Raw genomic sequence first — 23,615 nt, forward strand, 5'->3', positions numbered from 1 at the left:
TGTATCAGACAAATCAGCTCTTTAAGGGGTGGGCAACACCACTTTTACACATGGACTTCACACTTTTTTATTATTATGTTGGTGCCTCTTCTACTCTTTCTCTTCAGAGATGCAAAAACTTATATTTCTAAAGAGAATATATTAAGTTTCAGGCTGAAGCAGAGCAAACTGGAAGACATAAACAGACACAGACGACAGCAGACTCAGGGCCGAAACGGGTGTGAGCCCAGTTTGAAATCAGGGCAATGGCTCGCCCTGTCGAGATAAGCAGTGTCTCCATAGCGACCACTAACGGTCAGGTTCAAAAGGACCGCTCCGTTCTTGTTTTACCGATTCACCGACCTTTGCTGTTAATAAACTCGGAAACAGGTACGTTTTACACCTTAAAGTACTAAAAACTACATAAATGAACAACTGTCAAATTCCGCTTCATCTATGTACATCTGTAGTTTGACCTTTCATCGAGCCATTGTCGATACCCCGTGAGCTAATGTTAGCTAGTCAGTTAGCTGACATCGGCGGGTCGGTGCCGGGTGCAAAATGTCGACTTAAGTTAAACTTCAAATCGTAATTTGGCTTTTAGCAAGTGTTACTGCAAATTCAATGAACCGACTGTGTTTTCTTGCAGTGTCTGTTTTTAAAACGTGAGTGTGGATTGACGAACCCGCACACAATGCTGAAAGTTCAAATTCTGAAGGTAGGTGAGCTTTTCATTAAGTTAGCTAATGTTAATGGTTGATACGTTAAATAACGTGAATGCTGACATTCGGAAGCGTTGGATGAATGTTGTGGGTAAAAGTGGACAAATCGCACAGTTTTCGTGTTTTTTCGTCATGTTTTTTTTTTTTTTTTTTTTGGTGTGTTTCTTCAAGGCAAATTCTGTCGGTCTCAAAACTTTTTATTGACTAGTGAAGTAGTTTGGTTGCAATGTTGCTTTTGTAAGTTCCTCAGACACTGTTTTCAGATGCAGAAATTTACGGTGCTATCAAGTTTTCGATGTGGTGTGTTTCCTTCAGGCAACTCTGTCGATTTCAAAAATATATTTTATTAAAAAATGTGAAAGTTGAACTGTTTCTCCTTTTTTGCTTGTAAGATCTTCAGTGATGTTGTTTTGAATATGATCATAAAATGTACCTTTTTTTTTATTTGAGTCCACCTAATAGAGCTGCCGGGATGAGTTGGGCTTGTCTAAAATATCACACACTGTAGTCTTCAGATTTACCTTCATTGGAGCTGTTTGGGCAAAACCATGAGAAACAGCCTCAGACCAAATGTTTCACTGCAGCTGTATTTCTTTGTTCTCTATTTTCACTTTATATGTTTTCGTATTTGTAATCCATAACTCTTTTGCTATCACACATATTTATTAAATTGAATCGGCGTTACTGCTTTTAATGAAGGTTGAAGGCACCCCGTGGAGCTGGAGAACTGTTTTGTATGACTGGATCCTCATTTTGTTTTGTTTTTCTAGTACACAAACAAGCACGCACACACATGCATGCAAGGTGATAAACATATCTGCCAGTGGTTTCACATTTCAATTCAAACTGGGATTACAGGTTTGTCAGTGGCATCTTCACCAGCCGCAACAGCATGGCTGGTGTTGTTTTCACCTTGTCTCTGTGTGCGGGTCATCAAGGCAAAATGGCGTGTGGTTGAGATCAGTATGAAGACCGAGTTCAAAGATGGGTGTAGTCCGATCCATGAGTACTGCATACTTATGTAATACTGCAGTAATCACTACTGAGTACTCATGTTTTAGAACATCAGCCTGATCCCAACGCAAGATGGTCTCTTGTCCTTTTTCTTTCTTTTCGGGGGCTTTGCTTTCACGTGGAATTCAAAAGATTTTGAGTTTGTTCATTATGAACAAAAACAGTTGGAGACAAAAGTATTGGCACTTCCAAGTTAGTATTTTGTATGTCTGCTTTTGGCCTTTACAACTGCTTGTAATCTGTTCTTGTAGCTTGATACCAACTGCTGACACCCCTGCATGGGTATTTTGGCCCATTCTTGCTGACAGATGATCTTCAGTCAGACTGGAACGCTTTCTTGAAGCAACTGCAACTTTCAGATCTGCCCATAACATGTCAATGGGGTTGAGATCTGGGCACTGGGATGGCCACTGTAGTACAGAAATCTTCTTTTCCTTAAAAAATTCTGTTGTTGATTTTGCTGTGTGCTTCGGATCGTTGTCATGCTGAAAGTATAAATGTCGACCCAGTAGCTGCCTTGCTGATGGGAGCATTTGATCACAAAGTATTTCTTCATACATGGTGGCATCCATCTTTCCTTCTATGATATGAAGACTCCCTGTGCCTGCACTACTGAAGCATCCCCAAGCCATGATGGAGCCGCCATTGTGCTTTACAGTAGGCACCAGATGCTTTCCTTGGAAGAAAAGCATCTGGTGCTTTACAGTAGGCACCAGATGCTTTTCTTCCAAGGCTTGTCCTGGCTGTGTCCAAACATAGTGTAAGCCGTTATTTCGGAACAACTCTATTTTTGACTCGTCTGACCACCGTACTTTTGAGAAGAAGCTGTCAGATTCACTTACATACTTCTTAGCATACTCCAGTCGCATCTTCTTTTGGACAGCTCTTAGGTAAGGCTGGGTCGACATCCTCTGTACCCATTTCTGCTGAGTGTTCTCTGTACAGTTCTTGTGTGTACAAATGTTCCAGATGTTTCCAAGTTTTTTATGATATCCTTGGCTGTAAGTCCAGGGTTCTTTTTGACCTTTGCACAACTTTACGAGCACTTCTGTTCTCAGTCTTTCTTGGACGCCCACATCTAGTCCTGTTTTCAACTGTAGTAGTCAGGTTGAACTTCTTGATAATTCCTCTCACTGTTGACTTAGGCATTTGGAACTTTTCTGCAATTTCCTTGTAGCTGTTCCCTTTCTGGTGGTCAGTTACAATGCACTTTCTAACTTGCAGACTGACTTCTTTAGACTTCACCATGAATTTTGGCTAGTGGGCACGTGCAAGTTGAATAAAACTTGGCTGTCCCCTTTTTTATCTGTGGGTAAAGCCATGTAACAACTAGCGACAGGTGTTTCAACACTTAACGACCCTTCCACACCTGTCTGCATGATTCAGTCTTGAAAAGTTAAAATATAAAAGGTGCCAATACATTTGTCACCAACCAATTATGTTTTTGTAAAATTTCTGTCAGACTGCAAAATAATTGCTTGTTATTTGTTGAGTACATCATTGTTTTGAAATGTTCATTTAGTTTGCTTCAATAAAAAATTGCAGTAAACCCTTGCTTTATGCAAAACATGTCAAACTGACAGGGGTGCCAATACTTTTGTCTCCAACTGTAATCACAACATTCCATAGTTTCTGAAATAACAAAGTTGTTGGACTGAAAATCACATGAAAATTGAGTGTATGTAACACTGGACTCGGTTCTTCTGGCCTCTGCAGGTTGAGAACCCATCCTGCATCTGGGCTCGAGTCAATCTGAGCAGCGACACAGAAACGACAGAACAGTACGACAACCTGATGGCTCAGATGAACCTCTTCTACCATGACGTTACTCAGGACCTGTGCAAGCTGAAGCCCACGTTGTTCGTGGAGGGACAGGTAATGCACATCTGGACTTCAGTCTGTCTTCACCCATACTGTTCCAGGTAGACAACACCTTCCTGTGGCCTTAATTGGACCGGAGGTGGATTGGATGTGCATTAGCTTATTTCCTCTCAGGTGTGTGTGGTGTACTGGACAGTGATGAAGTCGTGGTGTCGAGCGGTGGTAGAGTCTGTCATCATGGACTCTGTGTCCTGTAAGGTTCGCTGCCTCCTGGTTGACCACGCAGAGCGGCTCGTCGTCACCTCAGACCAGTAAGACTTGAACACCAGTCTTCCTCAACACTGGACCATCGTCATTTTATTTTAATTGCCCAAATGTAAAAACAGAAGAATGATTTAACTTTAGACAGCAGTGTTTACTAGAACTTTTTTATCAAGGCATGAGATTAAGATATTGGGATGTTATTTTAGGCCTGGAGGCAATAAAACCAAGATCATGTTAAAGAGCTTGCATACCAAGGAGATGTTGTATGTCTGTGTGTGTGATTGTGCGTCTGTGGTGCTTGGTATTTGACGTTTGTGCTGTCATCTCGGTCATACAAGGATCCGAGTTGCCGTAGAGAACTTCCTCCAGCTGCCTTTTTGGGCAAGAAGGTTCCATCTGGCAAGAATCAGACCAACAACCCTGCGAGTGTCTGTTCACGAGGAGAAGGCAGTGCTTGTGTAAGACAGGTTCACTGCCTACAACTGAACTGTTGATGGATCTGTGAAGCACTTTTTTGTTGACAGAAAAAAAAATAAAATCTGAAGTTGTGCAAAAGTTCTGGAAACCACATGATTCCCTGCTTTTCAGATCTTTTTCTCCTTCACCAGTTTTGTGAACTTTTATCTGTATTTGTGCATTAAAGTAACTTCCATCTTGATGTGTTATTCTTCTCCTCTGCAGTCCGTCCACTCAGTGGGACAGCTCAGCTATTCTCTACCTGCGCAACCTGCTGCAAGGTGAGCAGTATGGCAGATAGAAGAACAACAGCTGTGGTGTTTGTTTCACGTATTTATATATTTCAGAGACTTTACATGTTAAAAGAACATTTGATGTGCCTTAAACACTTGTGCGTTGAGAATGATGTTTAAACATATTTACGTCTTGAGGAGTCACTTTCAGTTTGTTTCCTTTGAAATTAAAGAATCAACTTGGACAGAGGCTGTGTTGCTTGGATCCGAGTCAGACTCCACTTCCATTGAGCTCTACGTAAGCATCAGGAACATCAAGGTGAACTCTGACCCCCTCAGTGTTGGATACAGCTTATTCAGAAGATTGTTAAACACTTTAACACAGAGTAATGCACGAATGTATGATACATCATACATAAGATCAGCTTTAATTATCTGCTTATAATTGGTGTCATTCACTTTATTTGGCCATCCTCTTATTTCTTGCTCATATTTTATGGTTATTGTATGTGTTGAAGTCTGTTTTTACTTATATTTTCTTGTGCAACTTGTGTAATTAGTTACCAGATCTCGTATTTTTGTGCTCAGAGGAACACAACACTTGAATTTCATTGATTGTTTTTGTTTTTTTCTTTTTCCCAGATCTGTGTGAATGACGATCTGGTGGCCAAGAGCTTTGCATATTACAGCAGTGAGTCAGCTGAAAGTAGTGGGCTGGATGAGGTTGACCAATATCCCGTCATGTTGCCCTCCGGCATCTTAAGCCAGTCTGTCTCCACGACTTCAAAAACGCCGACAGCACAAACCAAACCACCTCCTGGTAAACAACATGTTTGGGCTCTGACACACTCAGGACAGCAGGATGGACCGCATGAGTTTATACTACACTGGGTGTCAGTGTCTGCGGTGATAAATTTTGGGCTGCATGCAGACCGTTGTCACGCTGAAGCTTGAATTATAATTTGATTCTTTTTAGTACAGCAATCCCTGTAGATTTGAAAGGCGGCTGTTAAAAGCTATATTTTGGTCCCTCGCAGAAATATCAGCCACGGTCTGCTCAGATTCACGTCAGTGATCTGTAATCCTGAACTGATGCTTGTTTTCAGCCAATTCTTTGTGTATCTAATCTTTAATTTTAATAAAAAGTGAAATAAATGTTTGAATCTGTGTATCAACACTGACCCTAATCTGGTTTAACCCTCAGCTGCAGCTGGAGCAGGTAATTGGATGATGGCGCCCTCTCCGCCTCAGGTCAGCAGCTCTGTTCGCTATGTTGCTGTCAGTACTGCAGTAAATATCCACGCACCCTGACCTCTGACCTCTCTGCTGTTTCAGAGTCAGCAGCATGAGCTGAAGACCTCTGAGGGACACAGCAGGTCACATGTTACAGAACCACTGAGTCCAGGCAGCCAATCAAAGAATGGCACTGCAGAGAGGTGAGCACACATTTGGTTCAGTTCAGCAGTTTACTGTTGAACAGAGATGCAGGTGAGGGCGAGTTAGGCCACTGACCTGCTCCCATGTTGTTTTCAGTGACTCATCAGAGGACACAGACTCCTCTCTGGCTGCAGCTCTGACCAGAAACCTCAGTCTGTTCAAGTGAGAGCTGAACTGTCACATACAGTACCTCGCATCTCATAGGCTGAAACCAACAGCAGATTGTACACCCTCTTATCTGACTGGTACATACTAAGGGACACTTCCTGTCCTACAGGTTCCTGAAGTTTATGAATCCTGGCAGCAGCTACCAGCAGGTGGCATGTACTGTAAGTACATTTACAAATTTTCTCTTCTCCTGGAGATCTGTTGTTTTTGATTTATTTGTCCTCTTTTTCTGCTCACAAAATTCCTTTGCTAAAGAAATGACGAGCATCCTGACTGATATTTGAACTCATGGCCGTGCAGTTCCGAGGCCAAGACACAACAGCGTCTTTTATGTCGTGGAAGTGGATACTCTTTCTCACAGCTTAAGCATAAGAAACATCATAATATGAAATGCCAAACAAACGACATGCACATAAACACTGCATCAACGCTAACATGCAGAGAGGATGAGATTTTTTTTCCCAGAGCCAGCAGACCAGTTACAGACAGCGATAGAAGTCTCCAGCTACTGTAGCTAACATCACACCAACACCAGATCTTGGCAGGCTAGAGATTAATATCAATGTCTGTGAGTAAGTTACACAGATGTGGCATAGGTACCTGCTTGCTAACTAGTTGGAATTAGCTAAAACAAACATTAGCAAATGGGCCATAAATCTCTGTGAAACAAAGCAAAACTAATGTTTTACACACCTGTAAAGCTCAAAATCTTTAAAAAATGAACAGACGATGGCTCTAAGGCAAGAAACTGTACAGCAGTCTGATCATCTGAAACCAAAAGCCAAAAGTTTGGTTTGTTTTTCTTCCAGGTCAGTGAGCATGAAGAACTGAATGACTGTCGACCTGAAGAGGCGACTGCAGCCTCGAGCGCCTGCACAGGACAGGAAGCGTACGCTACCGACAAGTCATCAAAAATTCTGTTAACAGACTATTCATTTGACAAGTTGTCACTTACTTATTAAGTTGCCGCACTATGATTTAAAAAATAGTTAAGTTTCACAACTGTCACCTCTTTCATACCACTTGAGTTTGCAAGCCTAAACTGCTGTGGTACGTTTGTGTAATTGTTTGTAAAATATTTCCCCCGTTTGTTTTGTTACACAGTTCAACCCTTTTACACAGCAGTGAGCCTGTAACACCAGTCATGGACATGCTCTGTATGAGGTGAGGAGGCAGCCATGAGATGGATCGATACTTTCTCACTTCACATTTCAGCATTAGTCAGTTGACCGCCTGTTTCTTTGGTTTCTGTTATGTAGAGTGAACTGATCAGCCGTCCTCAGTAACTGCAGTCTTTGTCTACAGTGTTCGGCAGTTGAAAGAGTGGAGCAGTTAGGTTGAATATCAGAGCGATGGAAACACCGTGTACAGTAAATCTGCTTCCGTCTTTCAGCAGCAGCTCCAGTGGATCAGTAGACTCAGGACCGGCAGAGGCGGAGAAGACACAGAAGAGTAAGGAGGACTGGGCCTGTTCACGGTGAGCTGCAGCTCAGAGAGGAAGGATTCACAATCAAACACGCTGAGGGTTTCAGCTCAGAGTGTTTCCCCCTGGGGGCTCCTGACTGCAGATCTCAACCTGAAAGTTAATAGTTGAAAGTTAGCTAGTGTCCAAAGCCATATTTCTTTGAATTTTATTGTAAAAAAGCAGAATCTTAGGGGGTAAAAACACTTCAAATGTAGTGCATATTTTTCAGTTCTGACTGTTATGTCTGGTCACAGGCTTTTGGAGTGGTTGAACCCAGGGCTTCAGAACCATGATCCAGCTGCTGTAGATGATGTGGTAGGTTTGTCGCTTTGCAGAGGCTGCTGCTCAGATCTGTGGCCTGAAGGTTGGTGGTTCCTGTTGTGGTGGCAATCTGAAAACTGCTGGATTGATAGAATCAATTGCGCTGAAGGAGACCTCTCTTTATCTGTCATGTTGGTTGCCTGTAAATGAATGTCTTGAATATATTCACTGTATAATTTGTTTGTGTCCTGTCTCCTGACTGTCCTCAGGTTGTACCCAGTGATCCCATAAAGAATGGAATTCTGGTACACTCTGCACTCCCAGTTGAGCCTTGCACCAGTCTGGATGATGCCCCCATCACTGATGCTCTCCGCCGGGTAAACTAGAATGTGCTCTGAGTTTTGTTTGAGGCTGTTTAGCCCTGGAAATGAGAAAAAGCTTGAAAAAAAAAAAGAAGGAAAAGAAAAACTGATTGTCGAAGATTTTAAGCAATCTTGAGATGTGAAAGAAGGTGTCACAATAGTGGGGTGGGGTGGAGTACTCTGTCGTCTGTCAAACTATATTTTCTATATATAGAATACATATATTTGTAGGTGCAGGTTTATTCAGGTGTTTTATTGATCCACCACCAGACCAGGAACATTTGGCAAAAACGGTGTCAGATATACCAGGTGTCAGAGGTTGCCCTGGACGTCCTTTGGAAGCTGGACGTCCTGGCAGCAGTGAGTGAGATGCAGGGAGATGTTAGGCTGGCTGCAGACCCATCGGTGACTGTCCCCTGACATACTGACACAAAATGCTGATGATCAGCAAGGACTTATGGAAGCAAGGCAAAATAGACTGGGGGTATTACTCTGTTGTGGACAGTTTCTGTCAGGGGGAAGTGTTTATTTGCGCTGAAACCACGTGTATACACTCCCCCTTAGTTTTCACTGAGTGATCAATCTGTCTCCAGGTGCTGCGGAGGAAGCGGCACATCACTCTGTCTCCAGCTGACAGCTACAGCTGGCCAGCTGTGGCTCGTGGATGCAACACCGTCATCATCTCCCACCACGCTGACCAGCCGCTCAGCTACCTGACTCCACTCCTCACCCACATCCTGCTCAACTCCATCTACTGCTCCCTCACCTCCAGCACAGGGGTGAGTACATCAGCACCAGTCAGGGAGGTGTTTTCTGAGTGAAGTTTTTTATTTCATCCCTGGGCTGCTACCTTCTACCACACATCCCTTTGTACAGCACAATCATTTGACTGACCGTCCTGTCCATCATTTAGTTATTGTAGGATGTTCAAAGTTTTGATTCCATACTCTCTGTGTTGATGTGTTTGCATCCAGCCCATAGCAGTGCTGCTGTGTCCAGGCTGGGAGAAGGCCCAGGGGGTGTATGACCTGCTGGAGGAGATCAAGATCACCCAGACCCTCCAACCGGCCATTGTCCTGCTGGGTGTCAAGAAGGATGAGGCCAAGGCCGTCAGGATCCCAAAAAACTGTGAGCAAAACACAATGGCAGTCATCTTAGTCATCTTAGCTAATGACTCCACATCTGTGAGGCAGTTGTTTGTTTACAATTTAGAATTTTGTTGTTTGTTTTTAATCAGGCCTGCTGTTAGTGACCACTCCCTTCAGTCTGGTCCGTCTGCTGTCCTGCCGCTGCTTCATGTTCCTGCGTCTGTACCACCTGGTGCTGGATGGGGCTGACCAGCTCTTTACTCTGGCTCCAGACGAGGTGAACAGTCATTGATCTTTTCCACTCATCAGCTACTGAGCTACAGTTTTTTAGCACCGTAATTCTCTTAAACCTTCAGTTAAAGTTTTATGAATTTCATGAACCTGCTACAGTCTCATGAAAACGTTTCGCTCTTACAGAATCTAAGGAACACGTTCCTAAGAATTTCTTAAAACATGAAGTCTCTCTCGTTAGATGGCGACCATCCTGCAGCATTTCCAGAAGGTGACCTCCAGTAAGGAGAACGCCTCCTGTCCTCAGCAGATCATTGCTGTGGCGAAGCGATGGACCAATCACATGGAGGGTTTGTTAACCAATTACATGCCCTACCCCAGCATTGTTGTTACCATCCCTGGGGAAGCTGCTCTCTATGGTAACGTTCAGCAGGTCAGTCTTTATAACTAAAGCTTTATACGTTTTGCTCTTTAGATCCTAGCATATCAAAACATTTGACAAAATAATCAAGATGAGCATTTTATCTGTGAACATGTAGCTGTAAAATAATTTCTGTCCAAGCTTAGAAATTCTCAAAGAAATTAGTGATACTCACCAAAATATCCATTTACACTGTCCATACTATGGTGCTTTTAGATGTTATCTACACAGACTGTGGGATAACACATAAACCGGGCAGCGAAGTTGTAGTGTGGATTAATGAGATCTCTTCCGACAGGTCACCCTCATGACTCTAGAAAGCAATAAGATCTCCGAACTGTTGGGTGTGTTGGATTTAAACCCAGACATCGGCCAGAAGACTCTGATCGTAGCCAACTCTGTTCAGGAAGTTGAGGATGTGTGGAAGGTGAGACTTCAGTTAGACATCCCAGAGAGTGACACTCTCTTATTAGCAAGTGTGAAAACTCCTCTATCATTACCGTTTTACATGCATTGATGACATCTGACAGTGGAAAGAGCAAAGGCATTACCAGTGTCTTTTCTAATCTTGAGGCCGTGAGCAACAAATCAGCGTTCTGCCTCAAGATCCACGAGGAGTTAGTGCACCAGATAGACTCTGTCATCCAGCAGTGGAGGGAACACGTCGGCCCTGGCACTCATGTCATTCTGGGTAAAGTGAATGTATTTCTGAAAACTGATAACAGGAAGAACTCTATAATCAGTAAAGCTATTTGGAGCCGATCACTGAATTTCCTCCCCTGAACATTAACAGCACTGCTGTCCCTGTGTGTTTTTGTTGTTTGACCTTTGACCTGTAGTGACCACCAACAACTGTCTGAAGTGTTTTGGGATCAGAGATGCGACTTGTGTTGTCCACTACGATTTCCCCACTTCTCCCAAACTGTTTGGCATCCGAGTCTTCTGCATGTCGGAAAACTTCAGAAACCTCTCAGAACGAGTAAGAACATATTTGTATTCTCCGGGTCGGTTCAGTGGATACATAAAGGATGAAAGCAGCAATGTAATCACAGTTTCAGTGTCCACAGCAGCAGCCGCTTCACAGGGGCCCTGGATGAAAAATCTTCTGCCATTTCACCTTCAAGGTTTCCTCTCAGGTTCAAACAGAGAGCCGCCCTCACACCGCCAGGTCAGTGCTGCTCATCTCAGAGAGAAACACCCGCCATGTCATAGGCGTTCTGCGTTACCTGAGACGAACCAACGCCCCGCTGCCCCCTGAGCTACTGTCCTTCACCGAGGGGGTCCTTGTGGCCCGGGAGGCCCAAAAGACAGACAGGCCTCTCTGCAGCTACCTGAAGAGCTTTGGAGTCTGCAGGTCTGCTTTATAATTCTACAAAAAAAATGATAAACTAGATTTAAATTAGATTTCTCATGTGATGAGCGTCTGTGTTTGTCTGCCTTACTCCTTTACTCTAATATCTGCAAAGACTAAAAACTCTGCCTTTTTATTTCCCTTTTTTTTAAACTCCAGCATTGCAGACTTTATCAGAAGAGAAAATCATTTACACCTTCTGAGGTTGCTGATTGGTAAACCGGTCAGGGAATATTCCAGTATGATAAAATACACATCATGTGATTCTGTGTGTTCTCCTCTGCAGAGACAGTAGTACATGTCCCGACCGTCACAGGTTCATTTCTCAGCAGGATCAGTCTGAGCTCCCTGCCTCTGGAGTCATAGAAGTGAGGACGTTTGCAGCTTTTTTGTTGCACACTCTTTTCCAGAACTTATTAACAGACATTATCAAATAAATCAACAACTAAAGAATCTGTTGATTTTACATAAACTTTAAACACTTGATTTTTGTTCTGCTCATGATGTTTCAAAGTTTAAATCTCATTCTTTGAAGTAATAATCAGAATATTTTTAATGAAGCCACCATAGTTTCATCTGGTGCTGCATCAGATCCATGAGTCCAACGCAGTACATTTGGACCTGTGTCGTGTCTCAGGTTGTACCTCTCTACATCAAGACAGCGTCAGTCTTCTATGGTCAGATTGTCAGGAAAGACGACACTGGTTTTGATGACTTGGCATCTGAGATGGCTGCTTACTACACTGAGAAGAGACCAGCAGCCAGAGAGGTGTTGGAGGGAGGCTTATACGCCGTGGAGGAGGACAGCGTCTTCCACAGGTCTGAACACTTAAAGCCTGACAGTCATGGTTTTTAGCTTCTTAAAAATAGTTCAGGCTGGTCTCTTTTAATTTTACTGATTTGTAAACTGTAGTATTATTTCACTCACAGGCATCAGTATATGGGTCAGTCTGAGTTAGATCTCCACAGGACAATCCCTGTAAGGTAACTGTGTGCTCCTCGGCAGGGTGAGGGTCCTCTCTGCCCCTGACAGAGGGGACCGCCTGTTTTTCGTCGTCTCCGTTCGGTTTATCGATGTAGGAAAGGAGAAGGAGGTGAAATCCCATCAGATCCTTCAGCTGCCGGAGCAGTTTCACTCCCTGTGCGACCAGGCTACGGAGATCATCATCTGCCGAGTCAAACCAGTTGACTCAGAGGTCGACTGGCACCCAAAGGTTCCTGCCCGCCTACAAACTTTGCTCGTACACACATAAATGCATAACATTATGATTTTTCAGGTCTTTCATTTCAGTTGAACCGGAGTTAAAACTGTCCTCAGACTTGAGTTTAAATTGATGAAGATCACAGACACCCATTATTATTTCTGCTGGCTTCAGGGACTCAGGTCCTGGTTTCTGTTTGAGTCAGGAATTAGATTAGACAGGTACTATAGCTCCAAACTAAACACACAGGACCAGTCTGTTCCAGTCCTAATCTTTTTGCCCTGCAGGTCACCAGAGCCATCAGCCAGAAGATACAAGGTCTGCAGCACCAGGCCAGAGCAGTTCTCAGTCTGGGAAACACTGTCTTTGTTGATCCCATGGTATGTTTCCAGCTGTCAATCATCTTCTCACACAGTCACTGAGTCACCCACCTGTTGTCAAATTAATAATCTGAGTAACTAACAGATTTCCAGGGTCTCCGTGGTAGGCTGTGTCTGTGGCCTCTGGTCCAAAAGTAGCATCAAAATGAAAGAAGTTTCAGTCTGTGTGTTGAGTCTAATGTGATCTCTGGACTCGGGAGTGTGGGTACTAGCAAGTTTGCTTATTTCCTTTTGTTTTTTTCTTTTTCTTTCTTTTTTCTTTTGAGGTCCGGGTGACCCAAGTGCCAGGTATGAAAACAGTCATCAATGAATACAATGTCCAGTCTGAGATCCTGAATACTGGGATGGGAGTCAGCAACCCAGAGCATCTGGACCTGTTGAAGGCTCTGTGCCAGGAGGGCGAGGTCAGCAGCTGTAAGGGGGAAGGCCACAGTTCTGGGTAAGGAATCACTGGACGGACTCAACTGTCCAAGCAGTTGGCTCAGTGGAGGGTACATGTCAGGATATACCAGCCATCGGCAGAACGAAGCAGCATGTCCCTGATGTCTGCAGGTTGCAGGATGGTTCAGTGTCTCTGGAGATCAGCATCAAAGCTGAGGAAGAAGATTTGGCTGAAGTCTTCAGAGTGTCAGAGGTCAGGGAGCTCACTGACACTCCTCAGCTCCAACCGTGTGAGACATCAGGTCCAGCATCTTCAGTGAACCAGTCCCTGGTCCCAGCACCACAAGCACCTGAACCCCACCTGGTTGCAGTGTCTGTTCAGAACTCCCTGTCAGATACCTGGGCTGAAAATGAACAGAGGAACAATCGCACTTCTGATCTGAGGTCAGCTGAACAGATGACAAGGTTGGTGTCTTTACTCAGGAGCTTTGCTCGGGTAGATTTACCCACATTACTGGAAATTTAGTTTGGTATTTTTTCAAACATCAACACTAATGGAACAGACAGTGGTGACTCCACAAGTGGAATGTATGCGTTTCCTCTCTGGTTGTCTCAGTTTCCATCCTCAGGTCCTTTGGTACCAGACGTCAGACTCTGTGATTCTAACAGTGAAGCTGATGAACCCAGAGAGTCAACGCTGTGACTTCTACCCACAGAGAGTCGTCTACAGGTCTGTCAGGAGCAGACCACCACTGATCACTCACTTACTTCACATCACATCCATCAGTCAGTGGAGCTTTTTATCCAGAGCACTTTACACTGGTGGGAGTGGGTACATGTTTAGCATGGCTAGCCTCTGTGTGAATTAAACACACACTGTTTCTGTGTGGAGGCTGGTGTCACATCAAACATCAGTGAGTAATCAAACATCTATTACTTCTCTTTGTTGGGCCTTTGAACTTATTGTTCAGTCTGTTGTTTCTGAATAAAACATCTGAAGTTTCACAGCTAAAGATCTAATCAAATGAACGTGTTACATCATGTGAGACATAATGTTTACACACACAAAGTTAGTTTGAGCTCATTCAGAGGTAAAATTGGATTTTACAGGTTAGTTTGGAAATGCTGTGGTTACAGTTGTGCTTCAGTAACACTGTGGATTCCTGAAGTACCCACACAGGTTCCTGTGATTACGCTTCTGAATCACTTTAGCTTGTAATAAAATGTTTTAAAATCAGTATTTAGTGTCACATGATTATTACACAACGGTTGGATGTCACATCATTTTTATTTGTTTTATTTAAATGGATATTTGGGGAAGTATGTTTTGTCCAAAAGGTTCTTGAAAAAACATTTATGTGTATCTTTAAAACTTACTAATTAACCTGTTTTTTTGTTTTTTTTTTACAAATTAAACAAAAGCAAAAAAAAAAAACCAAAACAGAAAAACACCTTTGAATGTTCTCGCATGAATTATTCAGTCAGTTTATAATGTAAGTCAAAAAAAAGAGCATCAAACGGTCACTGAGCTGGTTTTAGGGAACATGTTTACAGACTCAGTAACCAAAAACAAATGAAAACTCTATGAGCGTACACGGTGGTCTCAGACTTTACCCTCCCATGGACTCGGCTTCCTGACTCCCTGAGGACTGAGGGGAGGTGGTGCAAAGTGATTTACAGCCTATGGAAGGACCTGCTCCTTTCTCTGTGTGATCAGATTAACGCTCTCTGTTGATTGTGTTCAGTGGCAGAGTGAAGGATCAGTCCTACAGAGCCGACCTGGAGCTTCAGGCCGGCATCGCTCCGGACCAGTGCTGCTGGGAAATGAAGTCCAATGAGCCAGTCCTCAAACTGGTCAAACAACAGCAGGGATACTGGGAAAAACTCCTCAGGAACAAGGTACTGGAGTTGAAGTACAGACAATAATGTGATATACTATACCATACTATGTGTAAAATTATATTCTAAAGGTCTTAAAAAGTCTCAAATTTGACTCTGTGAACACTGTAGAAACTCTGGAATCCTCATGTGAACTGTACAAAAATATTTTGACGATGAGAGGTTTGTTAAATAAATGGTAAATATTTGTTGTTCTTTTATATTTTAGATACGTTTCAGAATTTATTCTTGAAGTCATTTTGAAATTGTTCTAAATTAAGGAGAAATGCTGTGATGAAATGAACATGGCTGGGTTTTTTTTTTCCTACAGAATATTTTTGTGAGTTATGATATGGAGCACTTTGACGTGGATGAAGACGCAGCACCATGTGGTAAAAACCACAGTCTGTCAAAACTCTGAAAATTCCTCTCATTTTGTTTTCTATGATACCTGCTGATGTCTGTGCTTTTTCTGTTCTGGTCTCCAGGCCTGCGGTTTGTGGAGGACACAGGAGAGGAGAACTGGTACCTGAACCCAAAGAGCAGCAGTGACAGTGACTGAAGTTTAAACCTGATGAGCCCTAAGAAACAGAAAACACTGTCTGTCGTGTGACTTACCTTAGGAAGGTATTTGTGTCACCTGTTGTGTTGGTTGCTGTGACCTTTGGCCTCTTTAACACTGAAGCTCGTACTGTTGGGATCTGAGAACATCGACATTGAATTCACTGATCTAATCTAATCTAATTTAAAGATTTAGGTTAAAATGCATTTCTTATTTCCATATTAGGAGGAGGTGACCAGAGGTGTCCAAACTGTTCCACAAAGGGCCGGTGTGGCTGCAGGTTTTTGTTCCAACCAAGCAGCAGCACACCAGACTTGACTCATTTAATCAACTGAACTCAGTCTTCAGGCAGTTGATTGGTCAAACTCTGTGCTCTTGATTGGTTGGAACAAAAACCTGCAGCCACACCGGCCCTTTGTGGGACAGTTTGGACACCTCTGACCTAGTCACTGCTCAGAACAGTGGCCATGTTGAGTCCAGACTTCCTCTGAATGTGGTGTGAGCGATGCGATCTCAGTGTTTCTGTGGTGCATTCACACCTGTAGTCAGAGCTGACCACAGGTGATCATATCATCAGAGACACGTGTTATTGCCAGGTGTGAACCGGGCCTTGGATGAAACATCCTGCAAGTGTCTGCAGCCGAGTCCAGTTGCTCTCGATTCAGCTCTTCTCGGGTCAGTCCATCATGAAGGCCACCGTCCCCCCATTTGTCTCTCTGATTCAGCTTCATGGTCGGTTTGAAGGCTGTAGCCTGTGCAGCTGTTGAATTGTATTTTGTTATATGGACATTTCTGAATAAATTAGTCGAGAAGCATAACAAATGCAACGTAGGCGTCTCCACTCAGGGAACGAGGGGTCGCTGAATGGTTTGATGAGTGTGTAGCTGATATGAATGATGTGGCCTTTACAGTCACCAGATCTCAGTCTGCCTGGTCACCTGTGGGAGGTTATGAACCAACATGTTAGACCAGCTCTGTGGTCTAACGTGTTGAGGAACTGACCTTGTAGTTTATGTTCAGTGCAGAGTACTGTGCCCCCTTCAGGTAGTGAGGTGGAAGGTAAGGTTGTGGATGTAGGCCGTCGTATTTTGTACAGACTGTACAGCTGCAGTCTGATCCTCCTCATGTCCTGCTCCTGTTGGGACGCACCCAGGACGTTCCTGGTTCTGGGTTTTGCGGTTCTAAACGTCAGTGGTGTTTTAGCTTTGTGTTGTGGCTGTTTGGTTATTAACTGATGAAAACAGCATTACTGAAAACATTTGTCCTGATACTGAAAGTGTTTATCTAATCAGCCTGGCTCCACAGACATGAGGGGAACTCCACCTCGGAAAGCTTTGCTGTCCTAAAAAGTCCTGAGACTCATGTCTTGTCTCACATGACGACGAGACGCTGATGACAAAAGTTTCATTTTGGGTTGAACTCTTCTTTTACATGACAAAGGATTTTGGCAAGAACATGAGGGAATGTTGAGCAAATTAAATGATTGAACCTTTATTATCCTTTGGTCTTAGTGAAGAAGTAAACTAATCTAAACTAGTTCTTCAGGAGGAGATGTATAACACAACGCTAAGCAGCAGCACAGTGGAAACAGTGGCGTTGTTGTGATGTCCTCGTGTGACTCCTCATTCAATCATTTGTGGAGCTTTGGTTAAACAGCTGAGGATTAAACAGAGAAAAGTTCGTTTTTAGGATAAATATTTAGCCACAGTCAGAAAATAAAACAGGAAGTTTAAGAGTTTCACTCAGCAGAAGATATTAAAACACAGAGTTATTGAAGTTATTTGTGTTGTTATGACAGAATTTCTGTTCTGCACCGTTTGCTGTTACACTTGTAATTTTCCTTTTACTCCGAAGAAAACCGTCATAACTCTCAGATGATTAAACCTGATTTCCTGTGAAGTTTCAGTTTCATAATAAAATGCTCTGTCACATTAAAGAGTTATTCCACATGTTGTTTCAGCGTCTGTGCTTACATCAGAGTTTTGAGAAATGCTGATTGGATTAAATGGAGGAGAAACTGATGTGAAAATGTCTCCAAACGTACGTACTTCCAGTTTGTTTTGGCCTCAGTTGGAGCTGAGCAGAAGAAATTCAATAAAGATAAGGATCATAATGATAATAAAACATACACTGATGCAGTGTAACGAAGAACAGCAGCTTTAGTCTGTTTGTATTTGAGCATCTGATTGGCTGTTACTGACTCATCTGTCTGCTCTTGTCTGTGTGGAACTAAATTCTCCGTATGATCTGATCTCTGTGACGAAGCTCGTCCAGCAGCAGCAGAACTCTGCTTCCATTCACACAATTTCCTGTTATTTCCTCCCTGTTTATGGATCTGTAGGAAATAAATACATTAGACTGGGGCCACAGAGTGGAGTTTGGAGGACCTCTTACAGCTGATATCCAGTGGAACAAATTCCTGTAGATCTTTGATTTATCAGATTCATAGATATGGAGTGAGTCTGACTCCTGGGGGCCCGGGGGCCTGGGTGCTGTTTTCTGTCCTCTGTAAAGCTCTGTGTGTTGTTGATCTCTTTTACCTAATTTTAATGTTTGTATATTTGAATTTTACTCGTTTTAAACCCTAAGTCTTTTTGTATTTAATGTTTCTTTACCTGTGTGTTCTGTGTGAAACACTGTAAATGGCCTCTCAGCTGAACGGTGCTGGTCTGACACGCTGCATCCCTGCCTGCAGGCTGCAGGGGGCAGTGTGCGCCTTTCACCGTGGTTTGGATCTGTGCGCAGAAGAAGAGCGGAGTGGCGGCGGCAGCATGACGTTGTCGTGTTTGTGTTACGCGGTTTATTGTGGTGTACCGGGCTATGAGGAGGTATCTGGTCGGAGGAGTTTTTGTGAGGAACCAGGCCGCTCAGAGGTAACGGTCCGTGTCCCAGCGGGTCTCAGACAGTACCAAGGTCTGCGGCAGACGTTTTACGGAAGCCTTTAGAATCAAATCTCTGAAAGGTCTGAACAAACTGAAGAAAGGTAGCGTCCGACTTTATTTACAGGCCGTCGAACCGAGACAAGGAGGACCCGTTTCCACAGGTGGGTGTCCTGAGTGACTGAGTGAATGAGTGTGTGTGTGTGTGTGTGTGTGTGTGTGTGTGTGTGTGTGTGTGTGTGTGTGTGTGTGTGTGTGTGTACGTATACAAATACACAGTGAGATTATATGCTGTTTCTGTTCAGGGACCTCGAGCAGGACATGAAGGAGACAACACCAGTCTTAGGGATGGAAACTCAGTGAGTATCTGAAGCAAACAACAAACAGAGACAAAACAAGCACAGACAGACAGAGAGTGACCACAGAGACACACAGAATGCCATGCTGGTTTATCATACGACGGTGTGGGTGATTTGTTGTTGTAAAACAGAGCATGCTTTGTTGATGACGTGCTGAGCTTATCGGCAATTCAGTCATGGTTTAACATGGGAACTTAACTCTCTTCTTTTCTGTTTACCTGTGTTTTCTTTCTCACTCTCAGCTCTCTGGAACTTACAGAAGTGTTTCATGATCACAGCTATTCAAGGGTCCTGACACTGAAAAAGCAGCTGCAGGCCTCACAGCTGGAGCTCAACCATCCAGAAGAAACCAGCGCAGGGCTGAAATGTGAGCGGTTCTTTCTCCAGCGCCTCCAGAGTGAGCCAGAGCTTATCATGTTCTACACTGGATTCAAAGACTACAACACACTCAAAGCATTTTACCTAGTTCTGCAGCCCACACCAGAAACTATTGGAAATTGGAGTCAGGTGCTGAAAAAGACTGAAGACAGCACAGTGGACGCTGGCTTCCAGGCACAACACCTGTGTTTGTTTGATCAGCTGTTTCTATTCCTTTGCTTCGTGAGGCGGGGTTTTTTTCCTATTGACATGTCTAAGAGGCTCCTGGTGTCAGAGGACATTGTGTTGACCACCTGCATCACATGGTGCCACTACCTGTTCTTCATGCTGGGAACGCTGCCGATATGGCCAAGTAGACGGGCTGTGGATAAGCTGATGCCGCCGTTCTTCACAGCAACCTTCCCCAAAACACGGGTGGTGCTGGACTTGATTGAGATCCACATCCAGCTGGCAACATGCACAGTGAACTCTTCCCATCACAAAGGCTCCACAACACTTAAGTCCCTGGTCGGCATCACTCCATCTGGCTCCGTCAGCTTCGTCAGCAGCGTCTTCACAGCCTCCATCTCCGATAAGGACGTCATCAGGGAGTCAGGGATTTTAAACCTCCTGGAGCCAGGTGACGAAGTGATGGCAGACAAGAGCTTAGAGATCAAAGAAATCCTCGATGGGATTGGCGTAAACCTCGTCAGCCTGACGTTCTTGGGGCCAAATGAACAGTTAAATCAAGACGATATAACACACACGCGAACCTCTGGCCGCTTAAAAATCCATGTGCAGAAGGCGATCAGTCGTATCAAAGAGTACCACGTATTTGATGACGTTCCGTCGACACTGTGTGCGTCAGTCAACCAGCTGTGGACAGCCTGCGCTCTACTGACAAACTTTCAAGGACCTCTGATTTGATGCTGTGTTCAGCTACACAGACACTACCTCAGACACTTTTGGCTCAGGGCAGATAAGTGTTGATATCAGGACAGAAAAACCCAAAATATACTGATTCTTTACTCCATTGTTCTCCCTCCAGAAAACAGACATGTTCATTTTCACACTGTGAATTGTTGCTCTTTGTACAAATGTTTGTGTTTGTTAAATTTGAATTTTTTTTTAAGTTTGTATTTTTTCATTTTTTTTTTTATTTTATAGGCCAAAAAAGAATCTGCAGATTAATCAATCATGAAAATATTCATTGGTTTGTGCACTGTTCGTTTTGGAGTCGGGCAGTTTCTTGTGTTGTTACCAGACTGATGGGGTTACCAGCAGGGAAACATCTGGTTGTGATATAAAACAGAAGTTCAGTTCTATATTATTAAATAAAACAGTGTTAATTGTCCTAATGTTTATTTTTTAATTATAAAAACACTTCATTAACAAAGGTGATCAAACCAAAATCAAGTTTTCCGGGAATGCATTTTACTTCCTGTCCTCCAGGGGGCGACGCGGCGGGGCGTGTCCCTCATCTAAACCATCTGAAGACAAGAAGAAGAGACGTGACGTTTTGGAGGCAAAACAAATGTCCCCTGAGACGAAGCGTTGGTTAGTGGTCGATAATGTGTTCTACATGTGTTTATACACACTTTCCAGAGCGCGTTTAATAAATATGCAGCGCATCTGACCATGTTAAGAAGGTCAAACGTGTATTTAGCCACATGGAGACCAAAGCCTCTGTGTTACTGAACGCTGTTCCTCCTTACGGACACGTTATCGCAGGCGAGAAATGGAGAAACTCGTCTCTCATTCAAAGCTTGAAGGGTAAATTCACTATTTTATTTATGTAACAGCTCCATATTAATCTTTTAGCATGTAACGTTTGCTAGCGTTTGTTTTGTTTTTTTGCCCCGAGACTTTACCCAAATTTCGCTTATAAAAAATCTCTATATAAGTTGTTTCTCTCTTTAAAACAGACAAGTACAGCTCGTAGAGTATAACTGTATGTCTCTTCTGTTTTTAATAGTTCCTATCTTTAATTCGGCTCAGATGCCATAAACTAAAAATGTCTCTATAATATAATAAAAGTATAGATTCTACAGTCACTGCACGGTGCTCACCGCTAATGTCAGCTTGTTCCTCTCTTTAACGAATTTAATAAATTTGGCATTTTACAGGGGGAAAAAAGCGTTGTTAGGTGTATTTTTATCACTGCCGACATAAAGAGTGTGCACTAAGCGTCAGACAAGCCTCCTAAGAAAAAAATAAACATTCAATATTACCGTCTTTGGATGAAGAGTAGCCTTTAATAAGTTTTTGAGTGAAGTTCTGAGTGAAGGGCAAACGCCCACTAAAACCTGCATTAACGTCCACTGGATATTGTGAAATGTGTTTCCTCATTAAAACTTGAACACTGGAGTTTGATAAGGAAGTTGGAGAAATGTATTTTCTTTTCAACAGTGACTGAAGTTCACTGCTTTTCTATATTTTGCTGGGTTGTTTTTTGTGATATTAAACTAAAAGTCGTCGTATTTTTGACTATTGGTCGAACAAAACAAGCATTTCGAAACTGTCTGACATTTCTCAAACTAATCTGTGAAATTTTGTGGATCAAACAAAAAATTGAGAAATTAAATGTCTGGCTCACAAAATGTCACAGGTGAAAGTGACAGAGAGATTTAACATCTGAATGAAGAGACAATTCATTCATGAACAAACTCTCCTCCTTCTGTAGGTGGAGGCGTGAAAATCCTCTTTGAGAATGAGCTCGCTGTGGCAGATTTCCACCTTCCTAACAAAAGCTGCATCCTGTATGTGTCTGAGTGCGACGTTATAGCAGGAAGCAGCTACAAGAGGAAGCTGGTTCGCTACAGAAATGTGAGTTTAATGCACCAAACGGCTGACAAAGCGATTTTGCTAAAAGCTTTCTCTGTGTCGCACCATCTGACCTGAGCTGTTTTATAGGCCAGCAGCAGTTTCCAGAAGCTGGTGTTGGTGGAAAACACCAGACTGAGTGAGCAGTACTTCTCTGCTGTGCAGAAGTTTGTGGTGTTTGACCTCGGCCTGACTTTGCTGCCGGTCGGCGGGCAGACGGAGGCCTCACAGCTCATCACTCAAATTGTAAGTAATGAAGATTATTCAGCACAATAGACCTCCAGCACCTCCAGACTTCCTTTATAAAAAATCTTTTTTTTTATTATTATTTTACCAGGCAGTCATCAGAGGGTAACTTCCTGTGAATTACCAGTGGGTCCATATTATCTGTTTCAGAAACAAAATAAATTCTCTTTGCTGGTTCAGTTTTTCTGTGATGTAGATACTTTCAGGTCAAAATGAGGCGTCACAGAAAGAGCAACAGATTAGGTGATCCAGAAAATACAGATCTCTGCTGCACAGAACTGTTCTCCAGGTGTTTAAGATTTGAGAAAGACTGAAATGAACATTAATCATTGAAAAAATAACAGCGTGCAGACGTCACAGCGTGCAGGTGGAAGATAGAAGATGACTGTTCACTTGCCTGAGTCCCATTCAGCTTGCTGTTTGTTGTGGTCCAGATCCATGGTGTAAGAGTGGTTTATCTGAGCTGTCTGAGATCCTCGTAGCTGCATGTTCTGCTGCTGATGCTGATTTTCCAACCTGCTCTGATCATCTCAGGTCCACAGGGACGGCAGAGAGAACCCCTTCAGGAGGGCGAGTTCCTCTCGGCTGTTGGACCCAGTGGTCCTGGCTGTGGTCCAGCAGGTCCCCGGGGTGGGCAGGGTAAAAGCTCTGGCCCTGCTGCATCACTTCTCCAGCATCCAGCAGCTCTGCGAGGCTGCCCCCGCCGAGATGGAGCCCATTGTAGGTCAGGCAGCTGCTCAGCAAATCCACAGCTTCTTCCACAAACCCAATGCTGCTGGAACATGAAGGGGGTCCGCAGGCCTCTGCTCTGGGTCTTTGTTTAACCAGGGAGGTTTGGACTTAAAGGTACTAGTTACCTTTTTCTTTGCTACTGAAACTTGGCTTAATTCTGTTTTCACTGGTTGGTGGTTCGACACTAAAAACACTTTGGCTCTCGTGGACACTAACTCTGTATTTGCTCTTGGGCTGTCAGCAAATAGCGACTAAGCTCTCTTTGAAATCTGCACTTTTGGATCAATAGATAATAAATAAATATGAGTCATTTTTTCATTCTTCCTTTTTATCAGAACTTTTCTTTTGATTTTTAACCCAGACACAAAATAAACCTCTTATCTCCCTTTTTTTTTATCAGTTTGGACAAATTTGATTCAAATTTCAGATTGTGTGAGTGAGAATGTGCTAAATTAAACCTACATTAGTCTTCCTCAGAGCTCAGGAGTTTGTGGCAGCTTAATGCATGTACAGCAGGTTTACTGACTCTCATGCAGTATTAAT

At 43.3% G+C, this 23,615-nt stretch overlaps 3 protein-coding genes across 3 annotated transcripts; all 3 read left to right on the forward strand.

The window, feature by feature from the left end:
* Positions 1 to 673: 673 nt before the first annotated feature.
* On the forward strand, positions 674 to 15,676 carry tdrd12 (tudor domain containing 12). Its single transcript, XM_041038745.1, has 34 exons — positions 674 to 697; positions 3,432 to 3,590; positions 3,711 to 3,847; positions 4,139 to 4,258; positions 4,482 to 4,537; positions 4,723 to 4,808; positions 5,132 to 5,357; positions 5,703 to 5,740; positions 5,825 to 5,925; positions 6,023 to 6,088; positions 6,204 to 6,255; positions 6,904 to 6,983; positions 7,199 to 7,258; positions 7,494 to 7,571; positions 7,814 to 7,874; positions 8,090 to 8,197; positions 8,776 to 8,961; positions 9,157 to 9,310; positions 9,420 to 9,547; positions 9,743 to 9,934; positions 10,221 to 10,349; positions 10,496 to 10,613; positions 10,762 to 10,901; positions 11,047 to 11,276; positions 11,560 to 11,641; positions 11,911 to 12,092; positions 12,280 to 12,487; positions 12,763 to 12,855; positions 13,122 to 13,294; positions 13,408 to 13,724; positions 13,762 to 13,966; positions 14,982 to 15,135; positions 15,446 to 15,506; positions 15,603 to 15,676. The coding sequence occupies exons 1-34, from the start codon at positions 674 to 676 to the stop codon at positions 15,674 to 15,676; spliced, it is 4,278 nt and encodes a 1,425-aa protein (XP_040894679.1).
* Positions 15,677 to 18,496: 2,820 nt separating this feature from the next.
* Positions 18,497 to 20,624, forward strand: LOC121182145. The gene is made up of 3 exons (XM_041038498.1): positions 18,497 to 18,549; positions 18,861 to 18,914; positions 19,157 to 20,624. The coding sequence occupies exons 1-3, from the start codon at positions 18,497 to 18,499 to the stop codon at positions 20,196 to 20,198; spliced, it is 1,149 nt and encodes a 382-aa protein (XP_040894432.1). The 3' UTR covers positions 20,199 to 20,624.
* A 153-nt stretch (positions 20,625 to 20,777) lies between these two features.
* On the forward strand, positions 20,778 to 23,393 carry faap24 (FA core complex associated protein 24). The gene is made up of 4 exons (XM_041038119.1): positions 20,778 to 21,044; positions 21,955 to 22,097; positions 22,185 to 22,340; positions 22,875 to 23,393. Exons 1-4 carry the CDS (start codon positions 20,942 to 20,944, stop codon positions 23,124 to 23,126), a joined length of 654 nt encoding a protein of 217 aa, XP_040894053.1. The 5' UTR covers positions 20,778 to 20,941; the 3' UTR covers positions 23,127 to 23,393.
* The last annotated feature ends 222 nt before the right edge of the window (positions 23,394 to 23,615 follow it).

Source organism: Toxotes jaculatrix, chromosome 5, assembly GCF_017976425.1.
Source record: "Toxotes jaculatrix isolate fToxJac2 chromosome 5, fToxJac2.pri, whole genome shotgun sequence".
NCBI lineage: Eukaryota > Metazoa > Chordata > Actinopteri > Toxotidae > Toxotes > Toxotes jaculatrix.

Bases quoted from the DNA above. Each gene is read 5' to 3' on its own strand.
- tdrd12 (XM_041038745.1), top strand. From the start codon at position 674: ATGCTGAAAGTTCAAATTCTGAAG. The intron at 11,642-11,910 runs GTGAGGACGTTT...GTCGTGTCTCAG, and splicing joins CTGCCTCTGGAGTCATAGAA to GTTGTACCTCTCTACATCAA. The intron at 15,136-15,445 runs GTACTGGAGTTG...TTTTTCCTACAG, and splicing joins AAAAACTCCTCAGGAACAAG to AATATTTTTGTGAGTTATGA.
- LOC121182145 (XM_041038498.1), top strand. From the start codon at position 18,497: ATGAGGAGGTATCTGGTCGGAGGAGTTTTTGTGAGGAACCAGGCCGCT. The intron at 18,550-18,860 runs GTAACGGTCCGT...GTTTCTGTTCAG, and splicing joins AGGAACCAGGCCGCTCAGAG to GGACCTCGAGCAGGACATGA. The intron at 18,915-19,156 runs GTGAGTATCTGA...TCTCACTCTCAG, and splicing joins GTCTTAGGGATGGAAACTCA to CTCTCTGGAACTTACAGAAG.
- faap24 (XM_041038119.1), top strand. From the start codon at position 20,942: ATGGAGACCAAAGCCTCTGTGTTACTGAACGCTGTTCCTCCTTACGGA. The intron at 21,045-21,954 runs GTAAATTCACTA...CTCCTTCTGTAG, and splicing joins TCTCATTCAAAGCTTGAAGG to GTGGAGGCGTGAAAATCCTC. The intron at 22,341-22,874 runs GTAAGTAATGAA...TGATCATCTCAG, and splicing joins CACAGCTCATCACTCAAATT to GTCCACAGGGACGGCAGAGA.